This window comes from Hydra viridissima, unplaced genomic scaffold (genome assembly GCF_058129835.1).
Source record: "Hydra viridissima isolate aposymbiotic clone 2 unplaced genomic scaffold, HvirCarnegie_v1 scaffold_2, whole genome shotgun sequence".
Classification (NCBI taxonomy): Eukaryota; Metazoa; Cnidaria; class Hydrozoa; order Anthoathecata; family Hydridae; genus Hydra; species Hydra viridissima.
In genome coordinates, this window is record NW_028324301.1 from 6,568,778 (window position 1) to 6,584,395 (window position 15,618).

Consider the following 15,618-nt stretch of genomic DNA (forward strand, 5'->3'; position numbering starts at 1 on the left):
CTTACAAAAGAAAAATTGTTTCTCAGAGACGCAGTTTTGATCAGGAAAACAAATTTTGCAATAAGTTATTTGGAGAAGAAAAAACGTACAAAGGAAAATTTTTAGATTTTCCGAAAAAGAAAACAGCTATTTTTGAAATTGTTTGTGTTTCAACTGTTGATGACGAGTTTACTAGTATCCTGTGGAGCGGAAAGGGTTGATGGTGCCTAAAGCGAAAAAAAAACATTTCGTTCCATTATGTATGAAGTTCAGGGATGGACCATCACAAACTTTATCAAAATTATGGTTGACGTTAATAGAGTCCCGAGACTGACAATATTTATCATCATTGTTGATGACAAATTTTCTTAATTTGTTTTGATAGGGCATTAAGTATTGCTTCAACTGGAAACACTGAGTCTTAGTCCTGTTAAGATCCCTGAGGAGATTTGTCTTAACTCTATTTGCTTTGGTAGATGCCAGAATAATATACTTGTTGCAGGTTCCGCAGGATCTTTTTATCTAATTGCTTTCCTTTACCTATTCTCTTCTTCACTTAATTTGAGACATTTCGATGGCCTGTTGATCATTGTAGGATTATATAAAATTTTTATTCTTGGTTTGTACTTAAATTATATGAAAATAATTGCATAAGTTTTTTGTTTATATTACAACTTTTGAACGTAAATTCAGAGTTCTCAAAACCAATTTTAAAGCGGAGGGCGCAGAGTGGCTAGCAGTGTGTGATATTATAAGAAATGCAAGCAAAAGACAAATCTTTGTGCTAAAAAATGTTTCATGTCTAACGCCAATCATCAACCAAGATATACAAATTATAAGTAAAGGCGGTTTAAAAAAAAAAAAAAGAAGAAAACTGTGAGTAATGAGTTCAATATCGCAAAACAAAAAAGAAAATCTGTTCGCAAGATAAAAACACGGTCCATAGATTCATACAAAAAAAACAGGGATCTTGTAAATGAATAACCTAATATAAAGGATTCTATGAGAACTTGTCAGAAATAAAATGTCCCAATAATTGTTATTTGTGAAAAAAATGATCCTCATCTTTCTTAAGAACCTATTTTAAGCGAATTATTATTTTTTAAACTGATTTTAATGAGTTTATTCCCCTCATAATAGAAATTAACAGATTTAACAGCTAATCTGATCTTTTGAATTATATGAGTCATTTAAAACATTTTTTTTTTTTCTTACCAGGAAAATACTTACAAATGTCACTGAATGATATCAAGATTATATAAAAATGTTAAAAAGGAATATGGAACTGATCAAGAGACAAAATCTTTGACTGATACTCCATCTTGATTAAAACTTTTTGCTTTAACAAAATAATTTGATTTCAAATGATAATTACATATTTATTCCCAAAAAAAATATACCCACCACCTATTCTTTAAATCTGTTTTTTACTTTTTGCTAATTGAGCATTTACAATCACCCAACCACCTGGTGTTCCTATTTTTAACAGGTACTAATTCAATTGAATTAAATATTATTACAGTTTCTTTGTATTTTGCCTAAAAAATACACATACATTTTGCTTCACAAATACATTTTAAATATGTTCCTCATTTTTATTTCTGTTGATTCTTAAAATCTGTAATCATTTTTCAAGAAATGGATAGTGCTGGGAATTAAACTCAATATATTAGGGTATAAATGTGTAAGATGGAATATATTGAAAAAACAATAAAATAAAAGCTATTTGTCCAATTGTTTCATTACCCACAAGCCATCATTTAAATAATGGATATTATCAACTCCAATTCCTTTATTTTTCTCTGCTCTATAAAAGAAATAAGAAAAAAACAAACATAAAAACATTAAACTAAGTTGATAGATATGTTGAAAAAGTTTACAGTCAAAATTATCAATATCAGTATATATGTACATATTTCGTGTTAATGAAGGATGTTACAAAAAACACAGATCATTGCAAATAGTAATTCATTAATAAAAAGCAATGACTAAAAAAGATAAAGAAATGAAAAAAGAAACAATTAAAAATAAACTCATCACATAACAAAAGTAGAACTTTGCTAAAAATTATAACACCCATAAAACAGACTTTTAAAAGAGATAAAATATAGGTCAAATAATTTATAATGCATTCACATATACATCCACATATACACAAATAAAAAGTTATCAAATGTAAATATACATAAAGAAAAAAGTTAAAGGTTTATCTTGATTAGTTAAAGATTAGTATCACCTGCAAGATGATATGTACTTGAATGTTTAATAGAAAGATTAAGATCATTGTTGTAGATAATAAAGAGAAGAACCTAATATGAATCCCTGAGGGATACCAATTCAAATGCTTTTAATGTCTGAGAAGGTGCCATTTAAAGTAACAAACTGTTGACAATTGGAAAGGATTGACTTAAATTATGACAAGGGTATGCCATGTACACCATAATAATTAGGCTTTGATAGGAGAATGCCATGTTTATGGTGTCAAAAGTTTTTTTAAATCAATGAAAACCTTACAAGCAAAGTTTCCATTATCAAGGGCAACTTTTATAGTTTTTGTAATTTCGATAAGAGCGTGAACTGTGGAATGCTTTTTAGAAAAAACAAACTGGTGTTTATATAAGCATTAATTTTGGTTTAGGAAGTTGTATAATTTAGTATGTATAACTTTTTCAAAGATTTTGCTTAAATTAGAAAGAAGAGAAACTGGATGATAGCTGGTGCATACAACTGTAGATCCTTTTTTGTGGACTGGAATAACTTGGGGTAGCTCGAAGACATCAGGAAATATTAATTTGCAAAATTAATTATTTAAGATGATACTTAGTGGTCCATATAGAATTTCTGACACCAGTTTAAGAAGGTTTGTTGGAAAGCTGTTTGGTCCAACACTCTTGCCTTCTATTATAGCAGAATTTATATAGCCTAAGGTTTCCTCTTTCATTATTGGTTGCATATAAAAAGAGTTGTTAACAGGATTAGTCAGTTATTTTTGAAAGTTGAATCAAAAATTTGGAATTCTGTTAGATAACTTTGAAACAATTCTAGTGAAGAGATTGTTAAAATGATTGGAGTTAGTTTTAGGATTAGTTTCACATTTGTTGTTGATGAGTATGCTAGTTGTGGAATAACTTTTATTTAGCTTTACATTTATCTTTTATACCTTTCTGAGTGTTTTTTATATAGAAATTGTGGCTAAAAAATTTGTGCAAAGTTTTTTTTTTGCTAAACTTCAGAAGATTGATTATACTATTACAATATCATATCCATCTAAATCAACATTAGTTATAAACACATCTTTATTGTGCAGGTTAAATTCAGTTATCCCAATGATATCAGGCAAATTATCAAAAGATGCTGATAGTATTTTAAAATTATCAATATGATATGATAGTGAAGATATGTTTATATGGAGACAACTTACAGATTATCCTAAATTTGGAAAACAATCTATTTAAATCCTTACATTTCCTCTGTGCTCATTTTTGTTAAACCGATACAAACAGCATGTTCTTTACCTTCTGCCATAATAGCCTACTTTTGTTAAGTAAACTCAAACTAAAAATTTGCTATAAAATTTATCCAAAGAACAAAAAAATTAATGAGGGGCAATTTATTATATTATCAAAGCTGAAATACATACTTTCATAATTTCTTTTTTTTTTTTTTTTTACAAAAACTGTATCACTACATTTAAAAAAGTTATTGAGATAAGCATGCAAAAGTTGCAAATAGCAATAATGATAAAATCAAAAATATCAATTTTATGAAAAGATACAACAACAGAATCTTTTTCTACAGGAGTCATTTTAGCTCCAGGTGATGTCAGACCAGGACACATTATATTAGCTCCACTTAATACAAAACGAATAGCACCCTTGTCAACTTGCTCATGAGGTAAAAGAAATGGATCTAAAACATGAACGAAAAATCAATAATACAATTTACATTTTACTCATTACTAATACTGTTTACAGTACTTAGCCTGACATAAAGCTCCTGAATACTTAGGTTCTATTTTAAAAAATTTGTAATACCTCAATTTAAACACATCTTTGTTATAAACAAATATAAACATATACACATATAAATATGACTTAACCACATATACAGTATAATCAAGACAGCTAAGTCAAAATATTTGCTAGAACTTTAATCTGGTTGGCACAGAATCTTATCTGTCTAGAATTTTAGAAAGGGTTCTTGAAATAGATTTTACTGTCTTTCTAATTTTAGGTACATTTATTACATAAAAATATACACAAGAGTGACTTACACTGATGAAGCAACCTTAGTGTAGGCATCCATGGGCCATCACGCTGTCGGAAAAATACCAAGTTATTTTTCACAGACAGAAGTTCTATATGCTCTTTACTAAAAGCCAAAAAAATTATTTTAAAAAGTCTTATCAAACTAAAGGCAATTTTTTTATTTTTAATAAAAAAATATGAACAATGATACCAATAATAAAGATAATGTTTATTCTTACCATTTGACTAATATCATGCATTCTTTCTTTGGTAAAATTGCATCAATGTAAGGTTCTATTGCAGGAAATTGTTCAAGAACTTTTGCACGTATTCCACGTTGAACAGAAGACTTTATTTGAGTTGTCCCAGATATTTCATCTTTAGCAATGAATCTACAAACACAAGATTTATTTTTAACCACATTAATAAACTCACTATTAGCTATGACCATACTAACAAATGCCAGATTGAACTTTTTTTATGTGATAGAAAGATTTTTTTTTTTTTACAGTTGTTAGTATTGTATGATATAAATATATCATATCATATAATTACGCTAGTTACAAACCTACCTTTAAAAAAAATTATAATACTCATTTTAAAATGAGAATACTTGGGATTGATTATTTAAAACTCTTACTTTTTAAACATAATTATGAAGGCAGACAACAAGTTTTCTCCTAATCTAAATGAAAGCAAACATCTATACAATTCAATATTTCTTCCAAATTACAATTCAAAAATATTGGTACGCGTGACAGCTTTCGTTTTCGTTTGTGATTGATTGAGAATATAAATAATGGGGATTTATAAATAAAAATGGCAGTGCCCGTGCCGCCTAAATTGACAATGGCACTACCGTTTTTATTCATAAATCCCCTTTATTTGCTACAGGAATTCTCCCAGTTTACGAAGGTTTAAGTTTTCGAAGTTTCAATCAATAAAAATTGGGTTCACAACAACACCAACAAAGTTACTTAATTTGAGTGTTATTCAATTTCTTAAAAAAGGTATTCAATAAGAAAAATAGGTAATTTCAAATTTCAATTCAAAAGTGATTTTGGAATCACTTTTGATATTTATACTGAATACTTATTTCAATAAAAACCTATTTTTGAAGAAAATTTGCATCTAAGTATTTTTAAAGAAAAGTCATATCAAAAGGACTCACAAAGCAGTGCAAATATACTTATAGTGCTTCATTTTAAAAGTTTTTTTGAATAGTTTAAAGAGTGTCTAATATATTTTTATATCTTTATATAAGCTGTCCCCGTGTTCGGTAGTGATCCGATGGTGATCAAATATAAAATACCAGTTATGTATTATCTAAATGTTTCTAAGATTTTTACTGCTTTTTCATTTAATTATTGATTTTATTTATCTCAATTCGAGGTGGCGCTTACATTTTACATTTTACAAGTTATTCATGCTAAAAGACAAGATGTTAAGACTAATTTCAGATTAAATTTGAAGATCGAAAGTTTAGATATTAGGTGCTTTCATGATAGTAAGCACTCACTGCAAGTAAAGCGCTAATTTTTGTTGAAATCTCTTCTGATCAGGCAGCGTTTCTTCCCTAAAATGTTCTACACACAGTGGAAGAGTTTTTAAAAGTCCTGGCCGAAAATCAAAAAATTAAAATCACTATTTTGAACTTGTTTTTTTTAACGACATAAACAAATGCCTAGTGCATTTTATTCTTTAAGAGAAAATCTCATAGATTTTATAAATAGCGATATCCACGCAGTCAAACATCTGTTATTGAAAGCGCGTGTTTTGTGAATTTGATCAAAAATATATTGTTTCAAAAAATATTCTGTTTGCAAAAAAAAGTTATGTAGCATTAAAATGAAAGATAAATTATGAATGATACTCTCCAAGGTATTTATATAATTTTTTGGTAAAATACTTTTCTCATTTTTAATTGAATTTTGAAAAACAAATTACCTTTCAGATTTTGATAACCAGTGTTGAGGCGTTGCAATCACAGTTGTGTGTTAGAAAACAACTTTGTTTCAAGGTTTTAATAGATGCTGGGAAAAAACTGAAGAAAATCTTGACAAGGTTAAAGTTATAATGAAAAGACAGTAACCGAATAAAAAAGACATTTTTAAAAACATCATACATCCTTCATGGTTAAAAGCGTCAACATCCTTCATGGTTAAAAGCGTCAACAAGTATTGCAATAAAGTATTTTTAGTTTCCCTTAATTAAAGTTTTCAAAAATTTCTCCCGTGTTAAATATCTTAGTTTTTTCAGATTGTTTAAGAACAAAAAAAAGTTTCAAGAGTGGTTCAACCAAAATTTCTAAAATTTCTAAAATTTCGATCTTTCAAGTAAGTGAACGAACGAAACGAAGAAATGCGTTACACATTAAATTCATCCGAGTTAGAGTTTGCAACTCAGATGAGTTTTCGGGCATCAGGAGCAGACCTTGCTGTAAGTATAGTTAAAAATATAACTTAGACCTCTCAACAGCAACGCAGTTAATAGTTTCTAGGTCATAAGAAGTTTGCCGCATTAACTTGCTAGTTAAAATGTTGCCTCGAAAACCCAAATGCATTATATATAACATTGTAAATCCAATGTAAGTTTAGGTTATGCGATTCTAAAAAGTATGAGAAACAAATTTTTATCTATTTCTATTGACTTTTCGACTTTTTGGCTTTTATTCCTCCCCTTGTTTAATTCCAATCCATTTATTCCTATTTTGACACACTTGTTTGTTTTATTTTTGTATCGTTTCTAGCAATCTTTGAAATTTTGAATGCATTGTTTTTTTTGGTTGTTCACTGAATAATCCAACTGAAGTGCCATGTCTTCGATGAATTTTGGTACATAGGAAAAAAAGCATATGCTTTAGCAGTCACATTGATAGGCAAGCGGAAGTATGATTGCTTGAAGTGTTCAATATTGAGGCAATTGTCATCTAAAGTTGTTAAAAACATAAATTGACAACGTTTTTAAGCGTTGAAACTTTCTTTTAACGTTTCTTTGCTTGAAAGTTTCAAATAAGTTTTAAACTTAAAAGGTGAAAAATTTTTCAGCCATTTTATGAAGGATGTCAACATTCTGCAACAGCTTACTGCATATATTCCCTGTAAATTGACCGCCACGAAAGGGTTGTATCTAATTGTTAAGATTTACAGGCCAGTCTTTTGCTTTTGGTCAGTACTGCAGCAGGTTCTTAAACAGCTGGTTAACAACATCTAAAAGATGAAGAAGCTTCACTTGTGCAATCAAGTCCAGAACAATTTTAAAATCTTTAGCAATCACCAAACAAGTTTTAACTGCTGAATTACTAAATTCCTCAGTCTTGCCTATTGATGATCCAGCTGCAACAAACTTATTGCGATTTTTCTTCAGATTCCAAACGTTCTTGAGTCTCATTTAGTTGGAAGATTTTTTTAGTCAATGTCACCAACAGCATGGGTGTATACTTGTATGCGATTAAGGTCCATACATGAGGTTGACAACTTTGAGAACACAAAAAAGATGAATCTCACATGGTTTGTGCTGATCAAATCCAGCAATTTCTTAATGTTCTTGAGATTAATAATAAAAAAGTATTTTTTTATTTTTTCTGTTTTTCTTTAAATGGATGCTTTTCATTTAGCTTTAGCTTTCAAATCTTACAAATCAACCACTTATAGTTTATAGAATTTCGAGTGTTTGGCTTTTTATCTGGCCAGAGTTAAAATTAAACAATGCAGGAAACTAAACGTTTTAGTCAACTTGGTCAAATTTTTAAAGCAAAATTTGACAGTTGTTACTTCTCTTCTTGGAACATTTTGAAATTTAATTCCTTTTTTACGTGGTTGTGCACTCTTTCAATCACAAATGTTGCTGTTTAAAGCTTTTCAAATACAAGAAACAGTTTTGCGGCAATCTTTTTAATTTTTACTTGTGTTTGACATATTTGAATGTTACAATCTGAAGTACAAAATAAAAATAAATTTTTTTACCACATATTAGTTAATTGATTAAAAAAAAACTGGATACAATTATAAATTGAGGAATCCATTAAAAGGGTGGATAAGGTGTGTGGGAAAAGGGAAGAAAAGAAAACGTTAAATGTTGTAATCATCTAATCTTTTTTTTTGGTTTAAGAAAAATTTTGAATACATGTTGTTTTTTTTTATAAGCATAACGCTTATAAGCATATGGAGACTCAGATTTGGAAAAAAAACAAACATATGTAAGCATATTCGTGAGCCTCCATAAACTATTTTAAAAATTTGAATTTCATTTACTTAAAAATTTTAAATATATATATTTCTAAATTTATTATTTGTAAAAGAACAAAAGCTTGATAAATTTGTTCTTTTGCTGGACAATTTGAAGGGACAGATGCAGGAGAATTTTAAAGATGCTGTGGTTGCTGCTAAAGGACTTTTATGGTACGGTCTACCAAGTGCCACTGACGGAAAGCTTTAAACACTTTAACGTATGACAAGCAAAGGAAGAAATGTTGGACAATGACTGGGTGTTTAATGACTTCTGATGGCTCAGAAGATTCGCTTGTTAAACCAGAGGCCCTTGATAGTTACAAAGTGCCGCCACCATCCATTATAGATCCTGGCAGTGATCAACCCATAGGAAATCAGGGTGATATTCAACCGGTGGAGGTATGATGATGCTATAAATGAAAGTGCCAACAAAATTCTTCCAGATGACACCTTTATTGGTCCGGACGAGAAGGAATGCGAAGTTCATATCTTTGATTCCATTGATAACATTTGTATGTAGTATATATGTTTTATTTTTTGTTATTATACTATAACATTAATTCAGCTACATTAAAACCAAAGCAAATACAGAGCATAAGTCAACTTTTTATTTTTCTTATACCCATTAACCTTTAGTAACGCGCACACTTTAGGAAAGTATTGAAATAAGCATATTTTATTAGAAATATGCTTAAGCTTAAGTATATTTTTGAGCCTCTTTTAACTTTTTGCTTAAGCATACCCGAGCCTTTTTCAAAAATTTCATATGCTTATAAAAAAAAAAAAAACATGTAGTTGATAAAAAAAAAAAAAAGAAGAAGAAAAAATCTTAGTATCGTTTAAAAATGCATAATTACTAATAATATATGTGATACACAATACATAATTATGCATAATGATAATTCTTATTCTTTGATCACCGTCAGATCAAGTACCTTAAAACAGCAAGTTGTTAAGAAAACAAAGTTCAAAAAAATTCATGCTGAAGTCAAAAATTGTGAAAACAACCAACAATAAGAACTTTTATTTTAAACACTTTGTTAAGCAAGTTCGGCGAAAATATAAAAGAAAGTGACTCGTAAAACTAAATTCTGAACTAATGTTGCAACGTTATTCCCATAATATTATTTACGCCCGTAAAATCTATATGGCGTTGGTTTTTTTATATTTTTATAGGTAACCCTTCTACACCATTGCAGAGGATAAAATCATTTTTCAAGAAGGTTTATGAAACTTTGACTAAATAAAATGAGCATATTTGTGAGAATTAGACATCAGCTTATAACATTTAATATGAACTGAGAGATTATTAAAATAAATGATGATGTAGTTTAAAGTTTGTTATTAGCAAAACGTATAAAATGACATAGTAAGCATAAATGTTTCGCTTTTCCATTAGTGACGAATAAAAACATGAACGAATTTGCGAAAATTTGCCATTTCATCAAAAATACCAAACAAATTTATGCATAATACAAATTTCAAAACCTATAATGGAAACAAAAGCGGCTCTTCTTTATTTATTTTTTTTAGCATTACTTTGTTTTTAGGGTGACGGGTATAACAACTCGAAAAATGGGACTCGTATCGACAGATGATCGAGATAAATTCTTTCGCTATTACAAGAAGAAAAAAAAAAAGCAGTTGTTGGCAACGACTGCATGTAATCAGAAATAATTAACTGACCAAAATGGCAATGCTGATTGGAAAACAATAAACAGGAGGTCTAATTGGTAATGTTCTTCTAACATAAAAATTATGAATGTAACACTTTGAGTTGGATGTCAAAAAAAATTAGTCTATTAAAATGACGTGCAGTACAAAAAAATTAAAAGTGGCTTTATTTTTTATCATCAATATATAAAATTAACCAAGTTATATTCTTGTATTACCTTGACCTATACTCCTACATCACATTCCAAAATTATGCATTAAGGTACAAACTGAACGTAGAAGGTTTGGGGAGGGGCTTGAGCGGATTTTCCCCAGGGCCTCACGCTAGGTGACAAAAAAAACTTTTTTTCTAAGTTTTACCATTACATGACTTTCGTTATTACTGTATGTTTTTTTGTAAATAAATAAATTTGTAAAACTTTTATATGAGATAAAAAGCTTTCATAAACTTTTTTTTTTGCGAAAAAGTTCTGCAAGAGAATTGGCGAACGGAAAGCTACCCCCCTGCGTGTAACCATACCTGGGCTCCAGAGACCCACTAGAGTAAGTTGGCATTGGCAAAACAAACAAAAAAAAAAAAATTAATATAATATAGTAATAAACTTTAGTTTTGATACAATAAACATTGCTTTTACAAATATAATAGTCGTAGCATTATTATGTTTTTATTGGTAGTTGAATATAATTATAAATTATACAGTTATAGGAATCTCGTAAAAGATTGAGCTGTTTAGTCATCGAGATCCTATATACTTGTTTATCAAGAAATACACGTTTATCATAAAATATACACCAAATGCGTTCAGCCAGTTTTATTGATATAAGTTTTTTTTTTTGAATAGAACTTATAACATATCCGTATTATATTCAGAATGTTTTATGCCTTTTTTTTTTCTCACGGAAATAAGGTTTTTTACACGTGCAAGTGAGACATTTTTAAAAATTAATTTGTAGTATGTTAAAATATATTTAAGTTTGCTAGTTTTAAATCTTTTTAAGCAAATATGAATATTGACAAGCACGTTTTCTTTTTAAAGGTTTAAAAAAGACAGATTTATACTGTCCTCGATGAATTATGACTACAGAATTAAATGAAGAATATTCTCCCTCAGTGAAAAGGCCAATTAATAGTTTTTCTGTTGAAGAATGTAAACCAATTCTTGTTTTAAACGCAAAAAATGCAAAAAGTTACCAGCAAGAAAAGTACAGCACACAAGAGACGCATAAAATACGCATGGCACGCTGGCACTTTTACTTTCATTTAACATACTCAAAATGAGAAAAATACTGTTAATCTCAGTTTTTCCAAACGATAACTATGCTCTTTAAATGTATATTTTGTATGGACGTTTCAGGTAAAAGTATATTCTTATATACCTGTTATATACCTGTTAAACGTTAAGGAAATTGCAAAAAAGTTCTCGTTTTTTTTTGGTAAAATTGTCATTCGATAAAATTTTGCTCAACTTGTCAGAAATTACTTTTTATGCCATGTTCTTTTTACGGCTACTGTAATGTTAAAACTTTTTAAACTGAAATTAATAATCACAACCGAGATGAAGTTAGAGTTTTCACCTTAATTACCCTCAAAGGATCCTATCACGCATAAGTCAATTCTATGATTTTCAAACTTTGTTTGGCACAATTTTTAACTTCTTAAAGGTAATCCTACAAAAAAACATTTCTGGTGGAATCTCGTTATACTAGTGGTTCAAATCATAGCAGTCGCGAGATCTCATGATATATATAGCCTACTTTCTACAATTAAAATAGACTATCCAATTATAGAAAGTAGGCAATAAAAATTTGTCGAAATAAATTTTGCACATTCGGTTTAAAAATGATCTCTTATGACTAGAGTCAAATTACTCTCGTGCTGGTGTAATTTAAGAATAGAACTTTGCGTAACTAAAAACATAGGTAAAAGAAAGGAAACGAAATTTCAGCTTACATATACCATTCAATCATATTCAAAAGCAACACAATGAATATATAACAACAATGGCTGAAAGAAGTAAAAAAAAAGAAAAAGAAAAAAGAAAGAAAAGAAAAGAAAAAGAAAATGTCGAGTCCATTCTCCGAACTAAATTTTATACCCAAATTAACACGTGTCTTGATTTCTCTGTATCTGATTGGTTGTAGATTTACCGCCAAAATAGCTTTTCAACTTTAGCCAAAATTGAATTCAAGCATTGAAAGACAACCAGCCACGAACTTTTCTCTGTCTTGCACATTCTAGCTCTATTATGGCGCCTGCAAGATCGAAAAGAAAAGTTAACGAAAAGACAGCTAACGAAAAAACAGCGAAAGTAGCTAAAGTTTCAAAAAAAGATTCTAAAGTTGAACCTGAGGTAGAGCAAGAAGAAGCCAAACCAATTGAAGAAACAAAGGAAATTGATGAGGTGGTTGTGCAAGAGGAAGCAAAAGGCTCAAAAAAAGATAAGAAAACAATTAAAGATAGTGTCACCGATGAAAAAGTAAACTAAACAGTGTAATTTATTTGAAAAAAAAAAAAAAAAAAATATGCTGCCTGTTGAATTAATATACAGTTGAAAGTATTTTAATACTGTTGATTTACTTTATGTTATAGAAAAGTGATGTTGTAGGAAATGAAAAAAGGTATTGGCTAATAAAATCAGAACCAGAATCTCGTATCCAAAATGGAGTAGATGTGAAGTTTGGAATAGAGGATTTAAAGGCTAAGCCAGACCAAACAAGTATCTGGGATGGTGTAAGAAACCACCAAGCTCGCAACTTCTTAAGGGATGAGATAAAAGTTGGTGATCAAGCTTTCTTTTACCACAGGTAAAAAAATTTTTCATACTAGTTCTGAACAAAACAAATAAGTAGAACTCAACTTTTGATTGTTTTCTGAATTTGTTCTGTAATGGAGTACAAAATTATCTAATAGTTTGATAAAGCTTGATAATTAATTTATTTCATTTTTTAGCAACTGTAAGTTACCTGGAATTGCTGGTATAGTTGATATTGTAAAATCTGGTTATCCTGACTCAACTCAATTTGACAGTAAATCTATTTATTATGATTCAAAATCAACAGAGGAAAATCCTAAATGGTATTCTGTCGATGTCAAGTTTAATCGCCTGTTAAAAAGATTTATAGCACTTCCAGAGTTAAAAGATCTCTATCTTCAACATAAAAAAAATAAGGAAGGAGCTCTGAAATTATTTGCGTTGATTACAAAACCTCGCTTATCAGTCTTACCAATTACAAAAGAAGAGTATGAGTTTATACTGACACTGGAGGAGAAATAGATATAATTTTTATTGATTTAGAAAGAGTCTGAAAATATTGCTATTCTCTTTATGTAAATATATTTTAAAGTCTTTACTCAACTTTTTAAATAAATGCTCTAGAAACCCCATTAAAATACTTCTTTTTGTTATTGAAGTTTAAACTAAAATTCCTAATGCAACTACTAAATAAAATTTATGTTCTGTATAAGATGTATTACTCGGTAAAACTATCGTGCAAAGTGAACCTTACTTTAGTAATTTATACGTAACTCTCTCAAATCTTACCAATCAGCTTGACAGATTGGAGATTGCTACTATTCTTTGGAAAATTTTTAATGAGAAAGATTTTTTTACCTCCATTGTTCTGGTCAATTTTTTCTGGAAGGCAGTAAAACTTCCTTTCAGAGTTTACTTCAGAGGATAGATAAATCTCTCAAAATCTGAACTTGTAGAAATATTACATTGAATAATCTGGGCACAAAATAAAAACACTTTTTAAAGCTTTGTCACTAGACAAAATAAAGCAGAATAGTTTTGTTTATGAAAAACTCGTTATGCTAATCGTTCTCTATGTTAGTATGAATCGGATCAAACAGTCTCTTATCGGCTGAGAAGGTTTTTGTATCGTCTATATCAGGCTGGATAAAGCGAGTAAATGTTCATAACTTTCAAATTTAGTAGGAACACGCTATGAATTTATCTGGGGCTGCCTTAATACCAATATCTGACTTGTTTAAAAAGGAAATTGCCCTCATAATTGCCATCAATTATTAGGTCTTATCACTAAAACCGTTTCCTTCAGCTATTCTAATTTTCTAAAGATAATGAAAAAGGTTTGTTATATCGAGTTGTTGTATTAAGAACTTTTAAAAAACAAATTTAAACTAATTAAATACATTTACATGTTTATAATAACTGTAAACATCACCCGTCAAGGAAATAAAAGTTGCTGTTTTTGTAAATTATTTAGCATTTCTTGTTATTATTTATACCAAGTTTTCAAAAAAAGTTAAAATGAATTCAGTCAAATTTCAATCTTCATTATAATTTCTTCATTAAAAAATTGATTATTGTAGATTGTAAGTTATTTGTACAGGTTTTCATTGATGAGTGTAATCTTTAGTAAGATACGATATTTAAGAATCGATAATCTTGCCTATACGGAATTATTTAACGATGTGTATAGTGTAAAACTCTCGCCAGATCCCACTCTAAGGGTGGAATGCAAGAACCGAACTTGAGTCAAGTTCGACTTGAAACCTCAAGTTCGACTTTGTCAAGTCAGACTTGAAAAATTGACTTGAGCGAATGCGTAAACGAGACTTGAAAATTTCAAGCTCGTGCTTGAGAAAGTCGAACTTGAAAAATAGTCGAGGCGTTGAATTTAGGGCGTTTATCGGAAAATGCACTTCGCAACCAATAGCGGTAATGGATTTTTTTTACGGGAAAAACCTTTTACTGAAACAAATTCCGTGTAATGATATTTGTATAATATACGATTAAATAAAAAGTTAATAACAGTAAAAAAAAAAGTTCTTGCTATGTATTTTTCATCAGAAAAATAAATTCATCTTGGCACTTTCAGTTCCAAATCCTAAGTTGTTGGTAAACAACGGTTGGTCATATGTACCACTTAAGTGATCAAGACAATTTCTCTTGATTTCTCCATTTTAACAGATTCCATTTGAATTAAAATACATGCAAATGTTCTAGAAAATGCAGAATCTTATTTTGACGCTTTTTGGGGATGATACTATACTACAATGTATTTTTATTTATCTTTTTACTAATACTTTAATGAAAATAATGGTTTTTTTTTTAAAAATACTGAGAAGATTACTTTAAACAAAATTAGTTTTCTCAATACTAATACTACATAATACTATGTGTGTGTATATATATATATATATATATATATATATATATATATATATATATATATATATATATATATATATATATATATATATATATATATATATATATATACCATTTACATATGTAAGTATACCATTTACATATGTAAGTCAATAGAGATCACATATGGAGACAGGTCTTCTGAAATTATTGGGCCACTTATAGAAACAGAAAAGAAAACTTTTAAAAACCATTGATAGCATCTTGCTCATTAACACATGAAAAAGAACAAAGTTTAACGTTAAACAAAAATCTCTTAATAAAAAAAAATACAAAAAAGCAATATAATGAAATTCATGATCTTGATAAAGAACT

General features: G+C 29.0%; 2 protein-coding genes and 1 long non-coding RNA gene across 3 annotated transcripts; 2 read left to right on the forward strand and 1 right to left on the reverse strand.

The window, feature by feature from the left end:
* Positions 1-1,660: 1,660 nt before the first annotated feature.
* LOC145184930 (malignant T-cell-amplified sequence 1-like) lies at positions 1,661-5,008 on the reverse strand. Its single transcript, XM_090078198.1, has 6 exons — positions 4,867-5,008; positions 4,466-4,618; positions 4,253-4,350; positions 3,755-3,888; positions 3,443-3,510; positions 1,661-1,786 (listed from the first exon to the last, which is right to left on the reverse strand). Exons 1-6 carry the CDS (start codon positions 4,875-4,877, stop codon positions 1,702-1,704), a joined length of 549 nt encoding a protein of 182 aa, XP_089934324.1. The 5' UTR covers positions 4,878-5,008; the 3' UTR covers positions 1,661-1,701.
* Positions 5,009-5,971: 963 nt separating this feature from the next.
* On the forward strand, positions 5,972-10,586 carry LOC149891696 (uncharacterized). Its single transcript, XR_016449851.1, has 4 exons — positions 5,972-6,107; positions 6,181-6,403; positions 6,486-6,665; positions 8,571-10,586. It is a non-coding gene; the product is annotated as an uncharacterized LOC149891696 (long non-coding RNA).
* An 825-nt stretch (positions 10,587-11,411) lies between these two features.
* Positions 11,412-13,520, forward strand: LOC145187282 (thymocyte nuclear protein 1-like). The gene is made up of 3 exons (XM_080063629.2): positions 11,412-12,606; positions 12,720-12,934; positions 13,080-13,520. Exons 1-3 carry the CDS (start codon positions 12,376-12,378, stop codon positions 13,402-13,404), a joined length of 771 nt encoding a protein of 256 aa, XP_079919755.2. The 5' UTR covers positions 11,412-12,375; the 3' UTR covers positions 13,405-13,520.
* The last annotated feature ends 2,098 nt before the right edge of the window (positions 13,521-15,618 follow it).